We start from the raw sequence: 24,822 nt of genomic DNA on the forward strand, positions 1-24,822 counted from the left end.
AATAATAATAATAATAATAATAATAATAATAATAATAATACCATTCATAGATTAAAATCCCCAGTTATAGTAACAACAACAAAAACAACAACAGCAATAATAATGATAATAATAATAATAATAATAATAATAATAATAATAATAATAATAATAATAATAATAATAATAATACCATCCATAGATTGAAACCCTCAGTTATGGCAACAACAACAACAACAATAATAATAATAATAATAATAATAATAATAATAACACCATCCATAGATTGAAACCCTCAGTTATGGCAACAACAACAATAACAATAATAATAATAATAATAATAATGATAATAATAATAATAATAATACCATCCATAGATTGAAACCCTCAGTTATGGCAACAATAATAATAATAATAATAATAATAATAATAATAATAATAATAATAATACCATTCATAGATTAAAAACCTCAGTTATGGCAACAACAACAACAATAATAATAATAATAATAATAATAATAATAATAATAATAATAATAATAATAATACCATCCATAGATTGAAACCCTCAGTTATGGCAATAATAATAATAATAATAATAATAATAATAATAATAATGATAATAATAATACCATTGTTATGGCAACAACAACAACAGCAACAACGACAACAACAACAATAATAATAATAATAATAATAATAATAATACCATTCATAGATTAAAAACCTCAGTTATGGCAACAACAACAACAATAATAATCATAATAACAATAATAATGATAATAATAATAATAATAATAATAATAATAATAATAATAATAATACCATCCATAGATTGAAACCCTCAGTTATGGCAATTCATATCCCCCACTAATTTACTAACTACTGTAAAAATATCCATTATCCAGATTTAGGGTTTTCAAAAAATCTTAATAAATTTCAATTTTCAATATACTGATTTTGAGTCCACCTTTCTTACAAACACACACTGGAAAACATAGACTAATTTCTATATATCAAATAAAATAAACGAAAAAATTAAAAACACCATTTTCGTATCTGCTGATAGACTCTGAATGTCTGAAGTTCTATAATATAAATAAACTTAATCTTTAATTTTGCTTTCGGGCAATTGCATCGCCAGTGATGTTGAACAGAAGTTAGGAATTCATTCGTCTGTTAATGTCATTCTGTCTGTTTGTTCACAGGACATTGAAATGTTCTCCGAGAACATATAAGAGAGGTGACATATGGAACTAGGCAATGGTTGATTGCATTTATAGATAGATATTAGTTCAAGTTTTTTGTTGAGATAGAATATGAGGTAACAAGGACTCTATTAGATCTTGAGATTAATCTTGACACGAATAAAAGGTAGCTAAAGTTTTCTTTTATTATTTGTGAAGATACGAGCGCTCTCTCTCTCTCTCTCTCTCTCTCTCTCTCTCTCTCTCTCAATCTGCCTGAAAATTAGCACCAATCAAGAACACTATAGTCAATTTCTTTTAGTGAGGCAGATTTGCACCGGCTCGCAGGGGTGCTCTTATAGCTCGGAAAAGTTTCCTGATCGCTGATTGGTTAGAATTATCTTGTCCAACCAATCAGATAGCAGGAAACGTTTCCGAGCTAAAAGGGCACCGCTGCGAGTCAGTGCAAATGCGAATCATTAAAAAAAATTGAGTATAGGTCTTTGATTTTTAAAAAATGAATGAGAATTTAAAAAGCTTAAAATTAAAAAAAAATGACTGGCGTAATAGATACAGCCAGGAGAGTTTATGAATGTTGGAAGTCAGTGGTGAGATAAGAAAAAAAATATGTGTAAAATGTACCCACATGACTTGGATTTGTATGGTAGGAGAAAAAGAATTGACTATAGTGTTCTTGATTGATGCTAATTTTCAGGCAGATTGAGAGAGAGAGAGAGAGAGAAGAGAGAGAGAGAGAGAGAGAGAGAGAGAGAGAGAGAGAGAGAGAGAGAGAGAGAGCGCTCGTATCTCCACAAATAATAAGAAGAATAGAAAGAAGAATAAGGTAGCAGAGTGGAAAGCAGGCTAACGGAAGGAAGAATAGGGCAAGGGAGGGGATAGCATGAGAGAATAAACAGAAAATAAATACATAGGGGGAGAATGAAATCAGACATGTTTAACTTGTGGGGAGAATGAGATCAGAAACTGTAAAACGTTAAGGTGACCAGGAACTTTAGTAAGATTAAAAAGATAATAGGTTAAATGTTAAAAGGTGTCTGGTTCCAGTTCCAGTTTCATCAGAATACTCACTAGAACGTCCGCCAGGCAAGCCCAATACCCCAATATGGTGCCCAACCACAGCAGTGGCCTCCCCAGTAAACAGCTTAAACTCATGGTCCTGAGCTAGAATCGATCTGCTGCCATGTGAATGCTAGGCACACACGTTACCACTGTACTAGTCAGGAATATTTCATGAGCAAGTAGATCATAATATAATGATGTAAGTGGTAAGAGAATACAGTTATTGTTCAAGAGAATGTAAAGATTAATAGAGAGTCTGAACTAAAGGCCATGAGAGCAAAACCCGTTACTGTAAGGTTGAGAAGGCTCATTGAAGAGGCTTATGGGGACATAAAAGAGGTGTGGAAAGACACACCGAGTTGATGGGATTATAAGTGAGATGATGAAGTAAAATAATTGGTAACATGGTTGAGTGACTCACCAATATTTATAAGGTATCTCTGGATGATGGAAAGGTTCTTAAAAAGGATTGATTATTGGAGTTTAAGAAGGTAAAGAATGGAAAGACAAACAGAGTTGATGGGATTATAAGTGAGATGATGAAGTAAATAATTGCTAGCATGGTTGAGTGACTGACCAATATTTATAAGATATCACTGGATGATGGAAAGGTTCTCAAAAAGGATTGATTATTGGAGTTTAAGAAGGTAAAGAATGGAAAGACAAACAGAGTTGATGGGATTATAAGTGAGATGCTGAAGTAAATCATTGACAGTGTGGTTGAGTGACTGACCAATATTTATAAGGTATCTCTGGATGATGGAAAGGTTCTCAAGAAGGATGTTCAAATGAAGAATTTTTCTAGGGTATAAAGAAAGGTGATGGAGACGACTATAAGAATTATGGGCTTTGATATTTTGAACACACAATATGTGACTGAATCTGTATAATCATAAATGCATTCGCCTTCCAGATGGGTGTTTTTTGAACACAGACTGCACAAGAAATATATTCCAGGATTACCACCATAAATCTTTGACAACATTCAAACCGAAATGGTCTCAGGTAGCAAAAGTTAGTATTAATCAAGTGATTTTGTGCAAACGTATTTATAATATATATATATATATATATATATATATATATATATATATATATATATATATATATATGTGTGTGTGTGTGTGTGTGTGTGTGTGTGTGTGTGAGTGTGTGCGGCTATAATATATGTATATATATACATACATATATATATTATATATATATATATATATATATATATATATATATATATATATATATATATATATATATATATATATATATATATGCATACATTCATGTATATTTACATAAGTGTCTTGCTGTTTTTTGATAAATGTTCTCCAAATAACTATTTCTACAAACTTAATTTACCAATAAAATGACAAAAACATGAATGGTTACTAAAAAAACATCTTAGAAGACCGAATAGAAACATTAATGACATTGACAGCTCAAGTAAACATCTAAAATTCTTCCCCAACAGACATTCCCCGAGCCCTTCGTCAGCAGAATGGCCGAAGGGGACACCTTCCACCCCTTCAGGAACTGCAGAAGGATGCGACGGACCTACCAGATGACAACCACTAGCGTCAACGCGTCCATATTTTAAGATATATTGTAAACATCTTTCTTGAGACCTAGAGAGATGGCTTGGCTTTAAAAATGGCGATATTGGAAGTGGTTATGGTCAAGTTAATATTCATTCTAAGTCGTTATTAACGATATCTTTTTAAAAAAAACTAAATGTTTATTAAACAGGCATGTCCTACGGAAAGGAATCAAATCATTAGTTGATCATTAATGGGTTAAACGACGAATTCTTTAGACGAATTGCTAAAGTGATGTCCCTCCCGATACCGCCGAAAGCCATAATTTGTTATCTTATTTCTAAACAATTGTGTACATGGAAGCAACTCCTATCCCCATTCATAGTGTGTTCTCTCTCTCTCTCTCTCTCTCTCTCTCTCTCTCTCTCTCTCTCTCTCTCTCTCTCTCTCTCTCTCTCTCCTAGAGAATTCCTGTTAAATCTACCTCTTATCATTGACCTCATTATCACACTCATGAGCTATCATCATCACACCTTCAATTTTATTCGAAAAGAAAAAATCATGAATGACTAACACAGCAACACCTCTTTCTTTGCCTTCCCTTCTCCCGCGGCTCTGCTGCCTCCGTTTCCCCCTTCTGCAGTTCCAGATACCACGCCTGGACCGCCCACGGAGCCCACGCTGGTCCTACCCACCCTGCCACCCTACGGTAAGCCTTTGCTCCACAGAGGCGTCTCTCTCACAGTATGCGTACAACTATGCCACCTTAGTAGAGTAGACTGGTGTTAGACCAAACGCTATCACTTTGGGGCGGCCTTTGTCAAGCAACCATTAAGCAAGGTTTATGGAGACCTGTCATTGCTATGGGGAATCCAGTCACCATGAAGTTCAAATAACTGATATTTCTTAAGATGGTCACATTTAGTTGTTTTACTTAAGGTTACAATTTATACCAAGGATTATGACTCTAGAGTAACATATAGACCCTATACCATAGCCTTATTCAGTCTTGAGTTAGCAGAGCCTTTGCTCAAAGACCTGTTTATAAACAGAGCATGTTCAAAGCAATTCACTGGTTAACGAGAAAGCCGAGAATTAGTTTGTTAGAAATGAGGCAGTAGAATTCTACTGACACATATTTGAAACGAGCTCACGGTTCTCCGTAGACCCGTCCTACCCTGCAACGTCAGACTACTACTGGGGGACCATTCAAAACAACATGACTGATGCTGGTGGGAAGGAAGACAACTACGCTACAACAGACGGGCCTTTCGGATTTGGATATGCTGTGAGCCTCTCCTCTGCAGCTGAACAGGTACACCCTAAACAATTGTCAGTTTTCTGTGTTCCTCAAACTAAGCACACTTCTTAGGTTCATTTCGCATGGAACAAACCAGCATAAATGTTAAGATTCATATTGCCAAAAAGTCTCTAGCTGCACTGGCTTTACTGCATGGTCAATGGTAACTTTTTTTCCTCGTCTTGTCTTCTTTCTATTCACAAAAACAATTCCTTTCTCACTTTAGACCAAATTCATGGTCAACCCACTCTCAAAACATCCTGTTCCTTGATATAGAAAATTGTAGTTGGCATGTACACAGTCTCCCTACGTGCTTGAACTTTAGACTTATTACTCTATCCAGTTCTAGTTACTTAGAAGATAGATGCATTCTTCTTATGGTATTAGTCTTAATTTTCATGACTTTCAGTTTGATTTCACCCTGAGTGATGATGAAGATCCAGACTTTGAAGGGTTTAACCATAATTCTTATGTTATTGTTTCATCCTTAGTAAAAGAGGTTCATTGACTCTTTCAGTCATGAAAGCTTCATTCTTGAGGATTCCACAAGAGCATTGACTCTATGCATGGAGGCTATCCTACAATGCCTTAGAAGCAGATTTTAAGCAAGGTCAACTGAAGCCCAATAGAAGTCTAGTAAAGTCGGTTCCCAGCCTTCATCAAGCAAAATAGAATTACATCCCAGTTCCACTACAATGTCTCTTTCTTTATGACCTATTCCTGATGCTACCATACTGTACATACTCCTAAGTCTTAGATCTTCTCTAAACTTGAGGAGCTCTTTCAGCAATGCAAAAAGAAGGTCATTCAGTCTACGTTAAAACCATAAAAGAGAGATCTTTTACTATTGTCTAAAAGTCTTCCCAGACTTCCTTTGGAACTCTTGAGGCAGGTTACTTTAACATAATAACCACTAACAGAGTTTTTTCTGGGTTTTGCCTCTTCAAGATAAGGACTTGGGCTACACACTCTCTCAGAGAGTTCACAAATGCCAAGAACTGGCACTTAATAGTCAGTCTTTCACAGTTGACTTTGTTGCAATGACACAAACTCAGAGAAACCAGGAAATAGCCTCAACATATTTTGTCATTCCTTCTTCCTTGATTAATACAAAAAAGGAAGAGGATTTTATCCTTTTTGAGTTAGAGATTTGTATATAATACGCAGAATAAAGATTCCAGGTGTTTTGAATTTTTGATTGAATAGTGCTTTGACTTGTTTAAGAAATTAATTCTAAGGGCAAACAGAGATATCTCAGAGAATGAAGCAGGTTTTTCCCCTTAATATTAAAGCTATATGTAATTCTTTAAATACTAAGCAATATTTGAATGTTAATGCCACTTTAATGGCAGATGTACGGAGGTGTCAAATAATGTTTGAGAATTTCTCTGCTCAGAATTTCATTTGTGAGGACGAATTCTTACTCTTTGGGTCATGTCACAACAGTGGGGCAATTAGTTCTTTTTCAGTTAGACCTGGATACTTGCTATCATCTTCTCCTTTAACCTTAGTCATCCAGTTAGCTATGAGAAAGCCATTGAAGAATGCACCCACCTATCAATTACACTTCTCTAACAAAGGGATTGAAGTGGCCATGCAATTCTCTCACCATGATACTTGGATTTGAAGAATAATTTAGACGAATGAAAATATGTTTTTGATAAAAACTAGATTTTTCTTCCTATAATGCATGATGCCCTTGAATTCTATACTCGTATTTCTGTGAAGACCATATGTTTCTTTTTCCAATGGACCGTCAACTGAAAATACATTGTCCTCTTTCTTTCCAGTGCATGATCCATGAAAGCTACCAAGTGGGAGAGGAGAACTGCACTCGAAATCCTAAAGAATGTGCCTATGGATTTAGCTTCAGTGTCTGGGAGAAAGCCTTTGTTTCCCAAGACGATTTTGCGGAGTCCTCCAGCTTCACGGAAAGTGACCACAAATATATCTTATCCACAGGTTAGCAGAAATCCAAATTTTGAAGTGTTCTTAATCATAGCATCTGATTGCTCTCAGGTATAGTGATCAACTGCCGTTCACACCCTAACACTGTATTTGCTGATACTGGACGCTTTCCAGTACTGTTTATGTTATTCAATCATTTTCCAGGGATATTCTTGCAAACTTATTCTGAGTTGATGGCTTGTGTCAGAATTAAAAAAGACTTTGGGATTAGACCATGATGATAGTCATGAGATTGGCTATGGCAATTTAAAATTGAATATTTTTGTGCAGTCTTGTAAAGCTGACATTATTTCATATTTCTTACGAGACTAGTTATGTCAGTCTTGAAGTATACACATAAGACTCTTTTACTCATCTAATTTTAATCTTATTATAAAAAAAAAACATTGAGCTACTGAAGCTAGTCTTTGTATGATTGTTTTCAAGGGTCTTTTATTTTAGTTAAAGAATTTATCAAGCTCTTATTGTCTAACTTGAGATAAAGTCACCAATATTCCTCTTCAAAGGTAAGAAAACCTTCAATATAACTACTCTTCAGTCTGAAAAATTTCTAATGACAAGTCATAAACTATACTCATAACACAAATAAAAGCACAACTTACCATAATCATGATAACTTGTATTGTATAATAATCCATCATCTGTTTGGAACAGGTGGTGACGAAGCTGGTCACCCAGGCGTCGCCCTCTACCACAAGGGATACTGGCTCGGGGCCGTGGTGTCAACAGGCGACCAGTTCTGGAAAGTGGAGGTTGCTGGAATATCACCCAACGACACCTGGAGCAACATTGCTGTTCGGTGGGAGCAACCGACACCCACTGGAGAGAAAGGACTGGAGGTAAGGAAATATATGTAAATTGGGAATATTTTTACCGTAACCAGACTGTAAACAACTCTGGAGGTAAAAATGTGCTGAACAATTCAGGAACTAGTCAGATTTAAGACATTCTTATAGTAAACAGGAAAAGTATGAGAAGAAAATTTTTAGCTAACTCAAGGCTGGTTAAATCCATAGAAATCTAGGGCTCAGCAGTCTGAGGATTTTTTTCTGGTTATTACAATCCTTCAGGGTTTCACACATCAAGTTTCCTTCTTTTCTGTATTTATTCATTTTACAATTCCTTTGGATTCTTTGTTAACTGTTCTTGTTTAATCCTACAATCTGTTATCTACTATATTCATTCTTGCTACAACCTTGGTCTTAAACATACCTGGAAATTGTTTTTATTTTATCAGTCAAGCCTGGTTACACAAAATTTTCTTAAATGAATGGATGTAACTGAGACAAGTACATGGAGTCCTTAAGAGACCACTTGTCCTCTTTATAAGGAAGTTTATAATTCAGTCTCTCTCACATCGGTACATACATAGTATTCAAACTTGTCCAGACTGGATTCAGGCGTCTGACGTACAGGTAGTAATTCATCAGTGTCAGCGAACTGGAGCTTAACTTTGGAAATGCCTTTATTCCAATGAGAAATTGCAAGCAGACTTGAGAGTGTTAGATAATACAGATTCATTGAAATCAGTGTATTGTACTTTAGACAACTGTTACATAGCTGCTGATGTTAGAATCGTCACTAGAAAACTTCCAGACACTTCTAAGTCAATCTATGCAATAAAGTAACTTGAGAATAAAATGCCGTCATTTGGCGTTTACAGAGGTACTTAATTGATACATATTTGTACGATTACAAAGTATATCATAAGTATTTTATTGACTAGATGTCAGTTCTGTTCTTGCAGTTTTACATTCATTAATCAAACAGAAGACTGAAATCATATTGACACTGGATTCGAGATCAGTGTAACCACTGTCTTCCTACCTTAGCCATTTTAAACCTTTTGTGGCCTTTCCCCTCAGCTATATGTAGACCTTAAGAAAGTAGGGCAACGCGTTTATGGATCCCCTTCATCACCATTAGCACCCTTGGACCCGGCATTAGTGATGATCGGGTGTCACAAGACCTCCACTGATACCAATTACAGAGGATACAATGATGCCGAATACGATGAGATAGCTATGTGGCAGAGAAGATTGCCAGACAACGAGACAAATTTCTTCTTTGGTGGCTTTGGTAAGCTGAACAGATTCTATTTATGATGATCATTCGTAATTTGAGCATGTCACTGTTAGCCAAAGGACCATGAACTTGACAAGCAAAAAAGATCAGAATATATCCCTAAACTAAGATAAGGCCTTGACAGTAAGCAAATAAATCAGCAAATCTTTCCATACCTCAACAGAGGCTAACTTTTCTAACGTGAATGTGGAGGAATACAGCCAAATGATCAATAGTGTGGACCTCAGTGACCCCGACCAGCGAGCTTATGCTGTGGATATCTTAAATAAGATGACCCATGAGGAGCCAACTCCTTCAGTGGCTCCGGAGCCAACATCCTCTTCGTCAACTTCTTCCTCTTCTTCCACTGCAGTGCATTCCACTGCAACAAGTCCAACAGGTTAGTGCGTTCACACATAAATGCATAAATAGACAGAGCATGTAATTTGATAGATATGTATACTTAACATTAAGCCATACCTTTGTATAAGGTGTGGTTCCTAAGAAAGAGCAAGCCAATCCCTGCTGCATTTATACCTTACCAGTTGAATCTCTAAATCATCAGCAACTTCATGCAACTACACAGTAGTCTTAGAAGCAGTTATTTGAATCCTGAATCCAAACTAACCCCATTCACCTGCACCTTGCATATAATATTCTCATAGATTTTAAGACCCTTTCCTTGTAGTACCTCTAATGCTCCATCTACTCAATTCTTTTTAAGTTTCCCTCTTCTTCTTTTTATCCTTTAACTACCTAATCATTTCTATTTTCTTTTTGTATTTACATATAGCAAATAGTTCATCTCAACAACTTCAACTATCTATCCTTCCACTGATATCCAAATTCCACATATTACTTCCATAAAGAGGAATTGGCTCAACAGTTTCTTTATACAACCTCACCTTTTTTATTCTATTTTCTGTACTAGCAGTTTATTCAATAATGATATATTTATAGTGATGTGTGTTTGTATGCTCACATTTATACTGTATATATATATATATATATATATATATATATATATATATATATATATATATATATATATATATATATATACAACATTTCCTTATATATCTTCACAGCCTCATCTGCTACAGACGCTCCGCCAAACGAAGAAGAAATGGCCCGACATGCTACCCTGGTGGAGCTCATAGAGAAATTTACATCCAATACCTCCATACCTAAGAGGATTAATACCAAAACCCACGAAGGAATGATGGTAAGAATTGCGATAGGTGCAAGACATGAGACTGGAAAACTTCTCTTCTTGAGAATCTGTTCTGATTTGATTATCCTGTATGACTATAAGGTCAGGGAAAATGCATGGGGGAAGCCAAGTATTCATTTTTAAAATGTACGTTTATTTTAGGTCCAGGCAGCCAAAGCCAGGAGAGAAGTGAGGAGAAAGTGAAGCGGACTAGAAAAAATTAACAAAATTTTTTTTTATCAAAACAGGAGAAAAAAAAAGGGAAGGACGGACTCGCTGAGTGAGAAGTCGGAAAATGGTGGTTCAGTCTGTGTTAAGTTAAGGGGTGGGGATCCTGGTGTTGAATTATAGGACTTAAAACTCTCTGAGTGAGAAGTCGGCGAATGGTGGTTCAGTCTGTGGAAAGTTAAGGGGTGCGGATCCTGGTGTTGAATTATAGGACTTAAAACTCTCTGAGTGAGAAGTCGGCGAATGGTGGTTCAGTCTGTGGAAAGTTAAGGGGTGCGGATCCTGGTGTTGAATTATAGGACTTAAAACTCTCTGAGTGAGAAGTCGGCGAATGGTGGTTCAGCCTGTGGAAAGTTAAGGGGTGTGGATCCTGGTGTTGAATTATAGGATTTAAAACTCTCTGAGTGAGAAGTCGGCGAATGGTGGTTCAGTCTGTGGAAAGTTAAGGGGTGCGGATCCTGGTGTTGAATTATAGGACTTAAAACTCTCTGAGTGAGAAGTCGGCGAATGGTGGTTCAGTCTGTGGAAAGTTAAGGGGTGCGGATCCTGGTGTTGAATTATAGGACTTAAAACTCTCTGAGTGAGAAGTCGGCGAATGGTGGTTCAGTCTGTGTTAAGTTAAGGGGTGGGGATCCTGGTGTTGAATTATACGACTTAAAACTCTCTGAGTGAGAAGTCGGCGAATGGTGGTTCAGCCTGTGGAAAGTTAAGGGGTGTGGATCCTGGTGTTGAATTATAGGACTTAAAACTCTCTGAGTGAGAAGTCGGCGAATGGTGGTTCAGTCTGTGGAAAGTTAAGGGGTGCGGATCCTGGTGTTGAATTATAGGACTTAAAACTCTCTGAGTGAGAAGTCGGCGAATGGTGGTTCAGTCTGTGGAAAGTTAAGGGGTGCGGATCCTGGTGTTGAATTATAGGACTTAAAACTCTCTGAGTGAGAAGTCGGCGAATGGTGGTTCAGCCTGTGGAAAGTTAAGGGGTGTGGATCCTGGTGTTGAATTATAGGACTTAAAACTCTCTGAGTGAGAAGTCGGCGAATGGTGGTTCAGTCTGTGGAAAGTTAAGGGGTGCGGATCCTGGTGTTGAATTATAGGACTTAAAACTCTCTGAGTGAGAAGTCGGCGAATGGTGGTTCAGTCTGTGGAAAGTTAAGGGGTGCGGATCCTGGTGTTGAATTATAGGACTTAAAACTCTCTGAGTGAGAAGTCGGCGAATGGTGGTTCAGTCTGTGGAAAGTTAAGGGGTGCGGATCCTGGTGTTGAATTATAGGACTTAAAACTCTCTGAGTGAGAAGTCGGCGAATGGTGGTTCAGTCTGTGGAAAGTTAAGGGGTGCGGATCCTGGTGTTGAATTATAGGACTTAAAACTCTCTGAGTGAGAAGTCGGCGAATGGTGGTTCAGTCTGTGTTAAGTTAAGGGGTGGGGATCCTGGTGTTGAATTATAGGACTTAAAACTCTCTGAGTGAGAAGTCGGCGAATGGTGGTTCAGCCTGTGGAAAGTTAAGGGGTGTGGATCCTGGTGTTGAATTATAGGACTTAAAACTCTCTGAGTGAGAAGTCGGCGAATGGTGGTTCAGTCTGTGTTAAGTTAAGGGGTGCGGATCCTGGTGTTGAATTATAGGACTTAAAACTCTCTGAGTGAGAAGTCGGCGAATGGTGGTTCAGCCTGTGGAAAGTTAAGGGGTGCGGATCCTGGTGTTGAATTATAGAACTTAAAACTCTCTGAGTGAGAAGTCGGCGAATGGTGGTTCAGCCTGTGGAAAGTTAAGGGGTGCGGATCCTGGTGTTGAATTATAGAACTTAAAACTCTCTGAGTGAGAAGTCGGCGAATGGTGGTTCAGGCTGTGGAAAGTTAAGGGGTGCGGATCCTGGTGTTGAATTATAGGACTTAAAACTCTCTGAGTGAGAAGTCGGCGAATGGGGGTTCAGTCTGTGGAAAGTTAAGGGGTGCGGATCCTGGTGTTGAATTATAGGACTTAAAACTCTCTGAGTGAGAAGTCGGCGAATGGGGGTTCAGTCTGTGGAAAGTTAAGGGGTGCGGATCCTGGTGTTGAATTATAGGACTTAAAACTCTCTGAGTGAGAAGTCGGCGAATGGGGGTTCAGTCTGTGGAAAGTTAAGGGGTGCGGATCCTGGTGTTGAATTATAGGACTTAAAACTCTCTGAGTGAGAAGTCGGCGAATGGTGGTTCAGTCTGTGGAAAGTTAAGGGGTGTGGATCCTGGTGTTGAATTATAGGACTTAAAACTCTCTGAGTGGGAAGTCGGCGAATGGTGGTTCAGTCTGTGTTAAGTTAAGGGGTGTAGATCTTGGCGTTGAATTATAGGACTTAAAACATTTTGAATTTCCCAGTTAAACTTATTCACTCTCTTATGGAAAGGTCTTATGCCCTATGTGTCTGTTAGAGATGCTGTAGTTCTACTTTTTCTGGTGTTCTTTAGGATAGCGGCAGTATCACTGACTGATTCTACAGAAAGTCCTCAATTTACTAACTTAATTGATTCCAAGAAGCTGTTAGTAAGCCGAATCGCTCGTAAGTTCAAATCTGTTAAATTACGGCCTAGGGTAAGCCTAACCTGAACTCCATTATTCCATGCCTATGATTTCCAGGTACAAAATTCAACAAATAGTCAGGTTTCATATGAAACAGATCTCAGGCTATTACAAATGTCGTTTTGCTTACTGTATTAAATGATATAATATTGTTTTATTACAGAATTTTCAGTTGGATTTCTGTTTGTATCTCCGAATGTTTGTAAGCTGATTGTCTATAAGTTGAGGACCTCTTATACTTACGAACCACGCTCCGGGACGCTCCGGGACGCTCCGGGAGCATTGGATTTAGCCAAACATGGCGTTTTAAAGCAAAATCAATGAAGTTTCCATTATTTAACTATTGCACACTCATTTAAAATTCTTACCCGAGTACGGATACGGATACGGATAAGGATAGGGAAGTGAGGAATATAGGGAAAGGATAAGGTACCCCTGGATACAATCCAGTTTATAGCCCGAAGGCAGGTACTCGGGATGGGAAAGAATAAGGAAAAAGGGAGAAAGAGACACACTCATTTAAAATTCTTACCCGAGTACGGATACGGATACGGATAAGGATAGGGAAGTGGGGAATATGGGGAAAGGATAAGTACCCCTGGATACAATCCAGTTTATAGCCCGAAGGCAGGTACTCGGGATGGGAAAGAATAAGGAAAAAGGGAGAAAAGAGGAGTACAGGAGAAGAATAAAAGAGAGGTGCAGACCCTCATGCGATATTAGATAGTATTAGAATCAGTTTGAGAAAAGAAAAGACAGGCAGGGAAAGGAAAGGTTTTTTGGTTCCATGTCTAGCCCTTGCTACAGGAGTCTGACCGTCTGACACCTATTTTGATGGTTAAAAAAAGGTATGATTGTTGGAAAAATGTGATGATTCTTACCCAAGTGCTCATTGATGCCAAACTGGGACTCTCAACAAAAGCTTTATAACCATTCCATCAATAGGTTTAGCATTACAAGAAAATAGTAATTAGCGTAAAGATGACCATCAGCAAATATCAACCTTGATATATATTGCCATAAGAATTCAAAAGTAAATTGCTATCATCTAATGAATATATGATTTGTGTTTTATTCTTCCATATTAACCACATTTAATATTTTCCTGTTTCCACTCAGCTTCTCGACAAATGCTTCACTCTCTCTGTTATTTGACTGATTCTCTACTATGTCCTTCCATTAGTATCAAAGGTCACTTTAAGGCATTGTCAACTGACCACGTATCCTGGTCTCTTCTTGCATACTTTTTCAATATACCAATAATTTAAAATTGGTGCTCATTACCGTATATCACCACCTTAACCTCGGACACTGTAGCTACTAGCAGAAGCCGGAAGACATACTAGATGGACAAAAGTCTTTGAAATATTTGCTTTTAATGGGATACATCTTTATCACCTTCCTCAGGATATACTGGAATCTGTGAGCAACATGTTCCTCCCACCCACTTTCGAGAAGTGGAGGGAACTACAAAAGGAGAGGCCTGGCTCAAGTAAGGTTATTGGTGATCTTGAGAACTGGATGATGGGAGTGTCGAAAGCCATAGTCTTCAATAATGGATCTGAACCATATAAAAATACAAGGGCTACTGAAACCATCCGTGAGTTGTTATAGTTTAAATAGTAATCACCTAGCTCTGTCTTGGCAGTTATACAATTCCATGTTAATGAGAAATGAAAATCATTGCCTTTCGGAGTAGATTAAAAATACAAGGGAAAATAGGTGTAGGAGAAAATTCAAAATTCTGAGCATTCAGGGGTGCATTTCCCTAGGAGTGAATATGGGATAGTTTGGTCTTTTGGGTAAAATATTGAAAACTCTACTCTTTCCAGTTACTGAGACGTACAAGATCACATCAAAGGAACTGGAGACCTTAAGGGACTTCTACGAGTTTCCGGAGTACAAGCTGTTGCCAGGCATTCGCAAGGATTGGAATCTGCCTTATGATCGGTCAGCCGGTAAGAACTCTGAATTGATTGATTGAATTGGAGTTTTCCAGCATCCTGACATCGAAGGTCATTGACGCCGAGATCTCTGAATAATTCTTGCATGTAGTGTTGACTGTTTGCATCTCAGCTCTCAGTGAGCAAAGGCAATATTTCATTTAAGAATATAAGCCCAGAAAAATCTTGTTCATGGACTTGACTCTTAAAGCAATTTTGGGGAACACTGAGGAAGGAGAAAATCCACTTTATGAATGCAAATAGTATAAAACTAGATTAAATGAGTTAACCACAGAGTTGGGGATTTCTGAGTCCATAGGATTTCGAATCCTGTCTCCTACTATGGGGGGGATGAGAGAGACAGAGAAAATCCTCAACTTACAGCAGGGAATTAACCAGTTTTATATTAATAATAATAATAATAATAATAATAATAATAATAATAATAACAATAATAATAATAATCATCATCTTTGTCTGCATCCTTTCCCACATTATGTGGGGTCGATGTTTCTGGCCAGCGTTCTCCATCTACCTCTGTCCCACACTTCATCATATATATACCCTAGCATTAATTCTAATCTCACAATTTCCACTGGTCATATTGGTTTTGGGTAATTTTTCATGGCCGGATGCCTTTCCTGCCGCCAACCCTCCCCATTTACCCAAGCTTGGGACCGGCACCAAGTTGAGGCTGGCTTGCCCCCTTCAGTGGCTGGGTTAATAATAATAATCTTATCAACATATAAAAAGAAAACATTATTGACAGGAGAGGCCACCGCCACAAGCGTTGACCTACTTACAAGTCTTTTGGCCCCTAAAAGCCATTCGCACATTTCTCTGCAGCAGCCCAGAATCTGGAGCGGTAATAGCATAACTTTGACTAATGGGGGTCAGTAATTAGCTGTTGAGGTCGTTGGTTGGGGTGTGAGCTAGTGGTGAGTGGCGTGGGGACGGCTTTGTGGCCGCTACGGCATGTCATGGGGTGGCCGTCTGTGTCCTACACCATATGCGTCAATTTATGTCAATGTTGAATAAGACCAGAAAGAGGCATACAGAACAGGACAGAAAGGGGACAGCTGTGTAAGTACAGACCATGAATGAATGACTTCCTCGAACATTACTACAAGTATTGCACATCTTGCCCACCTTTCCTCAATACTCCACTCAGTACCTTTCTTTACCAATAGTCAAACTCTAACGAGCAGGAAATGTAGTGGGAACCGAATGGTTGCAATGATAACTCCCTCTTTGAAAATATAAGAGTATGGAAATTGCGGAGAATAGAAGCAGTACATATTAGTTTATTCTATGTAAAAGCGAAACTAATGACTGTTTTATCCTCTTCCGTACGAGAACATTAAGTTGGTGTCAGTGATATATCTCAGATTGGGGCTTTCAACAATATTCGATGTCTTCATGCAAAAATGGAAAAATTCATTAATGCTATAGCTAATTATTTAATAATCTAACTAATTAGAATATCTGATTGAAAACACCTTGCATCCCACAGTTCCAACTAAGCTCTTCAATGATAGCCGGTGTGGCCATCGAGCTCTGAACATCATTTCTACACTTTACGATACCTACGATGATGTTGCCACCACCAGAGTTAATAGAAAGTAAGTCAATGTATTTCAGTACATCTCTTTTATGGTACTTGTTAATTTACTTGCCATCAGAGTCCCAAGTTCAATACTATATCATCCCTAGGCCCAAGGGCGTGTGTTGGCACAATACTAATTCATTCATTATCTTTCAGAACGTTGGATAAATATCTTGAATACAAGCTGGATTCCCGGGTCATGTCTGTCAGAGCTGAAACCAATCCAGTCCTGAACAAGTACAGGATGGTGGACCCAAAAGCGCCACCGTGTATACCGACCCTTGGTAAACGCAACCCGATTCGGCTAAAGTTCGAACATAACGTGAAGCAGTATACTATGAGAAACCTCAAATTCCATGACAACGAGACTGTGATCGAGGTAAATTTCGATTGTACTAAAGATAATCTGAAAGGGAGACTGTATTCTACAGATCCCCACCCTGATGGTTGGAGCCAATCTGCATCTAAAATTTTTGATCTCACGATGCAAACATTATAGCACAACAGATTTGGAATTTTAGTTGATTGTATTCTACAAACACTTCATCCCCAGAGGGAAAGAGTTAGTCTACAGGGAAATTAGCAGCTAAAATCCCTGCCTTCATAGTAAAATAATTACATTACAATTCATGGCTGAAACCACTAATATGTAGATTCAATTCACAAAAAGATGTTGACATGTATGGGTTACATGTATTATCAATTTGAATCATATTTACAGATAAACCAACGTATCTGTGGCTGGTTCAACAAAGAAATTGGAGAACACGGAGCCTGGGACCGAACCGGATGTAAAATTCTGATAACGACAGCGGAGTACACCAAATGTGCCTGCGAACACTTCGGCACTTATGCCATCCTTGCTGAGCAGGTCGAACCAAGGGTGAGTTATACATGTTAATGACTTCTAGTGGTAAGGTCAACTCAGTTGTAGATCATTTGGTTTAAGTGACAATAGGTTGCTTGATATGCAAACAAATAATCTTGGATCTTCTGAAATCTATTCTATGGTTCTTTAGTGTCCTGCATTCAGTCAATATTTTTCTTTGCATATGGTTACGTATCTTTGGAATTTTCTCGTAAAAACATTGATAAAGCTAGGATAAACATGTATACAATGAATATTTACATACAAACAGAAAAATACTATAGTTCCCTACGACTTTGAACAAAAATATCCAATAACCTAGTGAATATTGAAGAGCTAAAAGAGCTATTATCTACGATTTATTTTTACTTTTTTTTTCGTGATGACAGGAAGTTCCACCAGAGCAGTTATGGCTAACCATCACAAAGTACATCGGTTACATCCTCTCCTTCATTGCTCTGATTATCTACATAGCCATCATCTTGGTTTCAGGGTAAGATTGACAGATAAGATAAAAAAGTTATCAAAGAATCTCTAATACCATTTGGTGGCATTTTCCTCCTGCTCTCATGAATATGATAGTTGATTTAATTCTCCTCCTCACAATAAGAAAATAACATAGATTTTCTGAGTCTTCTTATTAGAACCCGCTTTTTCCATCCCCCACTCACGCAGTGATCTCAAAGACATGTTCCACCTCATCGGTCTGAACCTGGCCTTTGCTGTGCTCTTCGGGTCCATTTTCATGCTGGTCAGTGACATGCAAACTATCAGAGATGACCGACACGTGTGTGCCGCCATAGGCACCCTCATCCATGTATTCTACCTAGGTGCTGGCGCGTGGATATTTGTTCTGGGCCATGCTTCGTTCAAGGCTATTACTGCAGGTACGCGCTTCCGTTACAGTTAGGTTAGGTTGGGAGGAAATCTATCATTAATCATTATTTCCTTTTTATATCTTTGAGTATAACAGTGTGGTTTGAAAAAAAGATGGCCATCAATAACTTTTACCACTTTTCTCTCTTCACAGGCGTAATCAGCGGGCGCCTCCGAGCCTACTTTTTCCTGGCATGGAGTGTACCCATATTGTCAATGGGTCTGACCTACCTCCTCTTCTTCCACGATCTGGGGTTAGATCCTCGCTGCTTCATGTCTTGGGTTAATGAGCCCAAGTACTGCTTCTTTGGGCCGCAGATATTCTTCAGCGCCGTTTCTTTTATCTTTGGGTGCATAGTCATATGCAACATGTCTACGCCGGCTTTAAGGTATTTAGTAGTCATCATTGTTATAATTTCTGTCAGATAATCTGCTTAAGACTTACCTAAAACTGCCTACCTAATGTAAAGTTTGGCTGACAAGATATGGTACCTCAGAATATACTTTTGGGTCACTTTCTTCAAGGAAAAATTTTTAGATTGGAAATGTATTAACTTTGTAGTGACCTATTATTATCACTCTTTCCAGTATAGTGACTTTTATATCAGGATTTCACTTGTCAGGGTTAGTACTGTTTTGGAATATCTCCTCTATCTTCCATTTTGTTCCCTCTTTGCATAAATCCCATTCAAGTTGGCAAGTCCAGATGTCCCTGTAGTTAGCATACTATCATCCTTAAAGTTATTACTAATATTAGATGAGACGCAACCTTAGATTGAAAAAAGCAGATTTCTACAACCCCTCCAATAGGTAATTCATACCAGTATGGAAAAGATAAATGTTTTAGATAATTAAAAAGTCTTAAACATACGGACTGTAAAATGAGACTTATCTCCGCAGTTTCTCAGGCAAACAGATTTTCTTCTGTTCCCATCACATGGTCAAACCATCTTATGACTCTTGCCTAAACTTATCCTTCACTGTTGTCCCACAGGAAGGACAACCTCATAGACGATTACGGCTCCTTCTGCTATGGTGGGGCCTTTGTAATGATATTCTTCGCCATCACGTGGACGTTTGGTTTGCTTGCATACGTGCGCTTCCACTTCAGAGATCTCGATTTTTATCCCATCTTCCAGGTCTTTAATTCGTGGACGGTGAGTTACAAGAACTTGTCAATGTGTCTCTGGTAATTCAATGTAAAATTTGGTGTTTCATGCTTTAGTAATGTGACCAGAATATTTCACACTCACAGTGACATAGGAAAGGCTGGTTCCATAGAAAATCAAAGTGATAAATATACCTTGTAAATGGTAGTTGTATCTGCAATAAGAATTCAAGCTGGTCCATCATTTCAAATCTTGTCAATATAGGTAAATAGCAGTTAATGACATGGTCAGCCTAGATATAGCTGATCACCAGTCAAAAAATGTCTGGTGTGTTAACCTGGTAGATGGCAAGTGACTGTCAGAAATGTGAATGATCTTTCTTCTTAAAGCTAAACAAGAGAGGAATGGTACCTGAAGGAAATAGCATGGAATACAGTCAGTTAGGTAAGAGCATGTCACTCCTCAGAAGAATTAACTAAATTTTGAATTTGTCATTAATGACCACAACAGTAGCTTTTAATGAAAGCCGTACATCAAGTGAGGATGGGCTAAGATATAAAGCTTCAGTGACTAGGATAAAAGAGTGAATTAAAACACTTATTTCTAGAAGTAGCTTTAACAAAAAATAAATTTTATTGTCATGAAAAGACACAAAACAGCTGGATGGGAAACAAGGTATAAACTATATTTTAGAACAGTCATATTGGAGGCAAACACCACTAGAGGCTTGAGAGTAAAAAACGAGGGATAGAAAAATAGAGTAGGCGACTAGATACGCTCCTTAGGAACACCAGGAGCAGTACAGGAGATTGGAACAACAAAAGGGTTGGACGAAGAGCCAGAAATGATAGGACCGTGTAAGGGCGTGTATGGTAAGGACATTTAATCAAAATAGCCTTATATTGTTATAAGTTATCATGTCTGGTAATCTCAAAAGCGGTTTTCCTGTACAATAAATTTAATCATCTTTGTCTCCTCTCTTCTTTCCAGGGGTTAATCATCCTACTCTTCATAGGATTTGGCTCTAAACGATTTAGAATGGTATTAGCCGGGCAAGCTAAAGCAAGGGTAAGCAGGACGTGAGGTTACTTGATGAAAACATTGCATACGAACATTTGGAAACATTATGTACAAATGTCTCAAAATTTTACAATTTTCAATTCTTTTGAAAAACTTTTATTGTAAAGAATCATGGAACGGGAATCATCTAGAACAATAATCACCTCTTTTCTACTTGCTTGAAAGACTTTCTACTAAATTGGACTTAAACCCATCCATAAATTTTTGAAAAATCTTATAGTTGAAAGAATATCATATGAAAAAATTTTTCTTGACGCTTCATCTATTCATAAAATGTCCATAATATTATCATTTGTCCAATTTGATCTCTTTTAATCCATCTTATATAGAAGATTCCTTTCTGAGTGGGGATACCTTAACTGGTGAAAGGGTTTATGTATCACCATGATCAGCCAAGCTGTACTTGTCAGGGCCACCCATACAAATATCTCCCACCGCCTCCAATCCGCACTGGCCAGCGTGATGATGGATCGGCTAAGCCCCAGACATGAATAAAGACATGCTTGAGACCTTTTTCCTACAGTGGACTGGAATTTAAGAAATTAAGACCCTTAAGTCCATGGGTATGGGCAATATTTTAGGATAATCATTACAATCTACCCTTATCATTACCATTCGTATCCATCGGCAGCGTGAGGCACTATTCGGCAACGCCTTTGGCACCCCCGCCGTGCCCATAGAGGACCGCCAGCATTTGGGGTCGCCGGTGGATCAAAGGAGCAAGAGTGCCACGCCCAGTGTTAGTGGCAGATCCTCTCCAGTAAGTCAAAATGTTGATTTTTATCTCTATCTATTTATTAATGCGTTTATCATTATCAGTGATACTGCAGTACACGGACCGTCAAAATGTCGGCTATATATTTAGCTATACTGTATATGCACATACACAGATTCAACCCTTATCCAACCCCTCCTCCTTTCCTAACTACAACCCCTCTCGCCAGGGTGTGACTATTCCATATCCCGCTATCCAAGGGATGGGGAGAGAGAGTAGTTATATGTCTGGTAATGTCGTTGAGCATTACCGAAGAGAAATATGTATATATATATATATATATATATATATATATATATACAGTATATATATTTACATATAGTCAGGCACTAGCTCTTTATTATATAGGGTAGATTATCATCAAATTTATTCGTTGTTTTTTGTTAGGAATTTTAATTTTGACTTTGGTTGAGTTTTGACATTTTTTGTTTTTGAATTGATTCAAGGATTGAGTTTGATCGTTGCAACTTTGGTGAGTCAAGCTTGATTTTTCTCTTTCTCAATTCCTTGTTGAATTGAATGTTGAGTTTCTTGTTTTTTTCACAGCCGGATTTTGAGTTTGATCCACTTCTTTAGTGAGTTGGATTCCAATCTTTAATTTTGTTGAGTTAAGGATAAATTTTGAGTTTCCTATGTGGAATCTAAAGCTTCTTAATGGCACAAGATCTTGAGTTTACAATACAGTTGTCCTTATTTGGTTAAATCTAAACTCAAATATTCATAGCAAAGTTCCCTAATTAATTTCCCTCAAGATGAACTACGAATATGAAACCCGTCAATCATTTTCCTGAAAAGGGTTGAAATTAAAGTCTCTCTCTCTCTCTCTCTCTCTCTCTCTCTCTCTCTCTCTCTCTCTCTCTCTCTCTCTCTCTCTCTCTCTCTCTTAATGGCAATATTGTTTTTTTATTTACAGGAAAGATCATCCTCTGCCGGCCCAAACTTCCCAAATAGACCGCCTTCAATGGGCGTGGTGAGTTGATCATATACAATTTTGTTGTCTCTCTCTCTCTCTCTCTCTCTCTCTCTCTCTCTCTCTCTCTCTCTCTCTCTCGTTTTGATATTTGAAAAATACTTGTGATGATTTTGACGTGACATTAATTAAGTAATTGTTGTAATTATAATGGATCTCTCTCTCTCTCTCTCTCTCTCTCTCTCTCTCTCTCTCTCTCTCTCTCTCTCTCTCTCTCCCCTTTAATATTTGTCAAATTTTGTGATGATTTTTGCCATGACATTCATCAACTAATATTTGTAATTATAATGGTGCGCTCTCTCTCTCTCTCTCTCTCTCTCTCTCTCTCTCTCTCTCTCTCTCTCTCTCTCTCTCTCTCTCTCTCTCTCTCTCTCATATTCGATATGAGATATTTTGCCAATAATTATATAAATCGAGAGAAAATACACAAGTAATGAAATAACCCATTTCATAAAAATATTCACAGAAACGTCCCTTATTTTCACGATATAGGAAATCGAAGAGGAATCTTAAGAAATAAACCCCTCATTCGCCTCTATTTTCATTTTCAATGCTCACGTGGAAACCGAACGCTAAAACAAACAAATCAACAATGAATCAGGTGGCAGGTCGGCCTGGATCGAGACCAAATTCAGGATTTTAAATGAATGATCGTGAAGAGAAGAGTCTCGGCTGGGGAGTGAATTAGCTGGTATAATACGAAGAAGAAGAAGAAGAAGGAGAAGAAGGAGTCTAGGAGGCTTTAGTTGATAAAATGGCTTACGAATATATTCGCATCTTATAGTTTAAACAAATGACGATCGCTCGAGGAACCCTGGAAAGTTATTGGAATTCCGGAATTGGAATAGACTGGATTCCAGGAACTAGGAAATGGAAGATTGGATTTCATAGATGTATCATTTGGAAATTATCAACATTTCTAGAATATAAAATTAAAAGATGGTATTCAGGAATTGGAATCGACTGGATTCCAGGAACCAGGAAATGGAAGACTGGATTCCATAGATGTATCATTGGGAATTATCACCATTTTTAGAATATAAAAATAAATGGAATTCAGGAATTGGAATAGACTGGATTCCAAAGATGTGTCAATTGGGAATTATCAACAATTCTAGAATATAAAGTTAAATGATGGAATTCGGGAATTGGAATAGACTGGATTCCAGGAACTAGGAATCGGATATTAGATTCCAAAGATGTGTCAATTGGAAATTATCAACAATTCTAGAATATAAAGTTAAATGATGGAATTCGGGAATTGGAATAGACTGGATTCCAGGAACTAGGAATCGGATATTAGATTCCAAAGATGTGTCAATTGGGAATTATCAACATTTCTAGAATACGATATAAATGAGAGCTAGGGACGTAAGAACATGAGTGATACATTGGTACATTTGTTAATTATTAATTATCCCAAAAAAATATTCTAACATTCGCGAAACGTCTATACAAGAAATACTAAGAAGAACATCCTTAAAAGAGCGAGAAAAAAATATAATTCATTAATCATTTATGTTACAAGAATATGTTTAATTCATCCAAATGTATACATACATGAGATATTTCAGAGGTAATTTATCCGTTTAATATGAAATACATTGCTAATAGGACTAAAATAAATGTGATTATGAATTGTAGTTGGTGAAGCAAAGAAGGAATCTATTTGGTTGAAGAAAAAATTGCAATTTGTTTAGATTATCTTTAGTTTAAACTGCACAGTAAGGAAACCACAAGCATTAATATATATATACAGTATATATATATATATATATATATATATATATATATATATATATATATATATATATATATATATATATACAGTATATATGTGTACTTATATATATATATATATATATATATATATATATATATATATATGTATATATACATATATATATATATAAATGTATGTATATATACATATACAAATATATATATATATATATATATATATATATATATATACATATATATATATATGCATCTACATACACATGAATATTTGAATACACATACATACATATATACATACATACACACACATATATACAATATATACTATATATATATAAAGTTTTATACACAGCATTTATGAGTGTACTTACATGGAAATATACATGCAAACACCCACTCACAACCACCACATACAATCAGCATCCCATGAGTGTTACAATATTTTCTAAATGCAAGTTTTACCCAAAATTCCTGAAAACGAAGTTGAATGATAAAGATAATAAAATTGTGTGTGTAGCATTAACTTGTTTCTTTTCCACGATTTTTTTTTATATAAAATAGTGAAATATTGTTTCATAAATCTCTTAGATTGGTTGTTGATAAAAAAAAAATTATTGTATACTTTTCATGTTTTTCAAAATTTTAGTGTCTCTGTAATTATGCTTCTGGGAACACAGAAGCAAGTAAAGCACTCTTCATCTTAAGAATCCATGAAAATCTAAGAGAGGATATCGATTGGATAATAGGTTGG

The 24,822-nt window shown here is 37.1% G+C and overlaps 1 protein-coding gene across 2 annotated transcripts; it reads left to right on the forward strand.

Moving 5' to 3' along the window:
* Nucleotides 1–4,328: 4,328 nt before the first annotated feature.
* Nucleotides 4,329–23,192, forward strand: LOC137625716 (cadherin EGF LAG seven-pass G-type receptor 1-like). 2 transcript variants are annotated; one of them, XM_068356614.1, is made up of 20 exons: nt 4,329–4,487; nt 4,945–5,093; nt 6,869–7,040; nt 7,701–7,885; nt 8,912–9,125; nt 9,295–9,510; nt 10,199–10,335; nt 14,509–14,701; nt 14,934–15,059; nt 16,558–16,666; nt 16,807–17,029; nt 17,372–17,533; nt 17,908–18,011; nt 18,194–18,405; nt 18,549–18,783; nt 19,389–19,551; nt 20,494–20,571; nt 21,215–21,343; nt 22,272–22,328; nt 22,930–23,192. In XM_068356614.1, the coding sequence occupies exons 2-20, from the start codon at nt 4,998–5,000 to the stop codon at nt 22,969–22,971; spliced, it is 2,853 nt and encodes a 950-aa protein (XP_068212715.1). In that variant the 5' UTR covers nt 4,329–4,487; nt 4,945–4,997; the 3' UTR covers nt 22,972–23,192. The 2 variants fall into 2 exon arrangements, with proteins under 2 accessions (XP_068212715.1, XP_068212716.1); XM_068356615.1 differs by lacking the exon at nt 4,329–4,487 and having other exon boundaries at nt 4,837–5,093.
* Nucleotides 23,193–24,822: the final 1,630 nt, after the last annotated feature.

This window comes from Palaemon carinicauda, chromosome 32, assembly GCF_036898095.1.
Source record: "Palaemon carinicauda isolate YSFRI2023 chromosome 32, ASM3689809v2, whole genome shotgun sequence".
Taxonomy (NCBI): Eukaryota; Metazoa; Arthropoda; class Malacostraca; order Decapoda; family Palaemonidae; genus Palaemon; species Palaemon carinicauda.

Coding starts and splice junctions, on each gene's coding strand:
- LOC137625716 (XM_068356614.1), top strand. CDS start 4,998: ATGACTGATGCTGGTGGGAAGGAAGACAACTACGCTACAACAGACGGG. Junction 17,534..17,907: donor CTGAGCAGGTCGAACCAAGG/GTGAGTTATACA, acceptor TCGTGATGACAG/GAAGTTCCACCAGAGCAGTT. Junction 21,344..22,271: donor TTAGTGGCAGATCCTCTCCA/GTAAGTCAAAAT, acceptor TTTTATTTACAG/GAAAGATCATCCTCTGCCGG.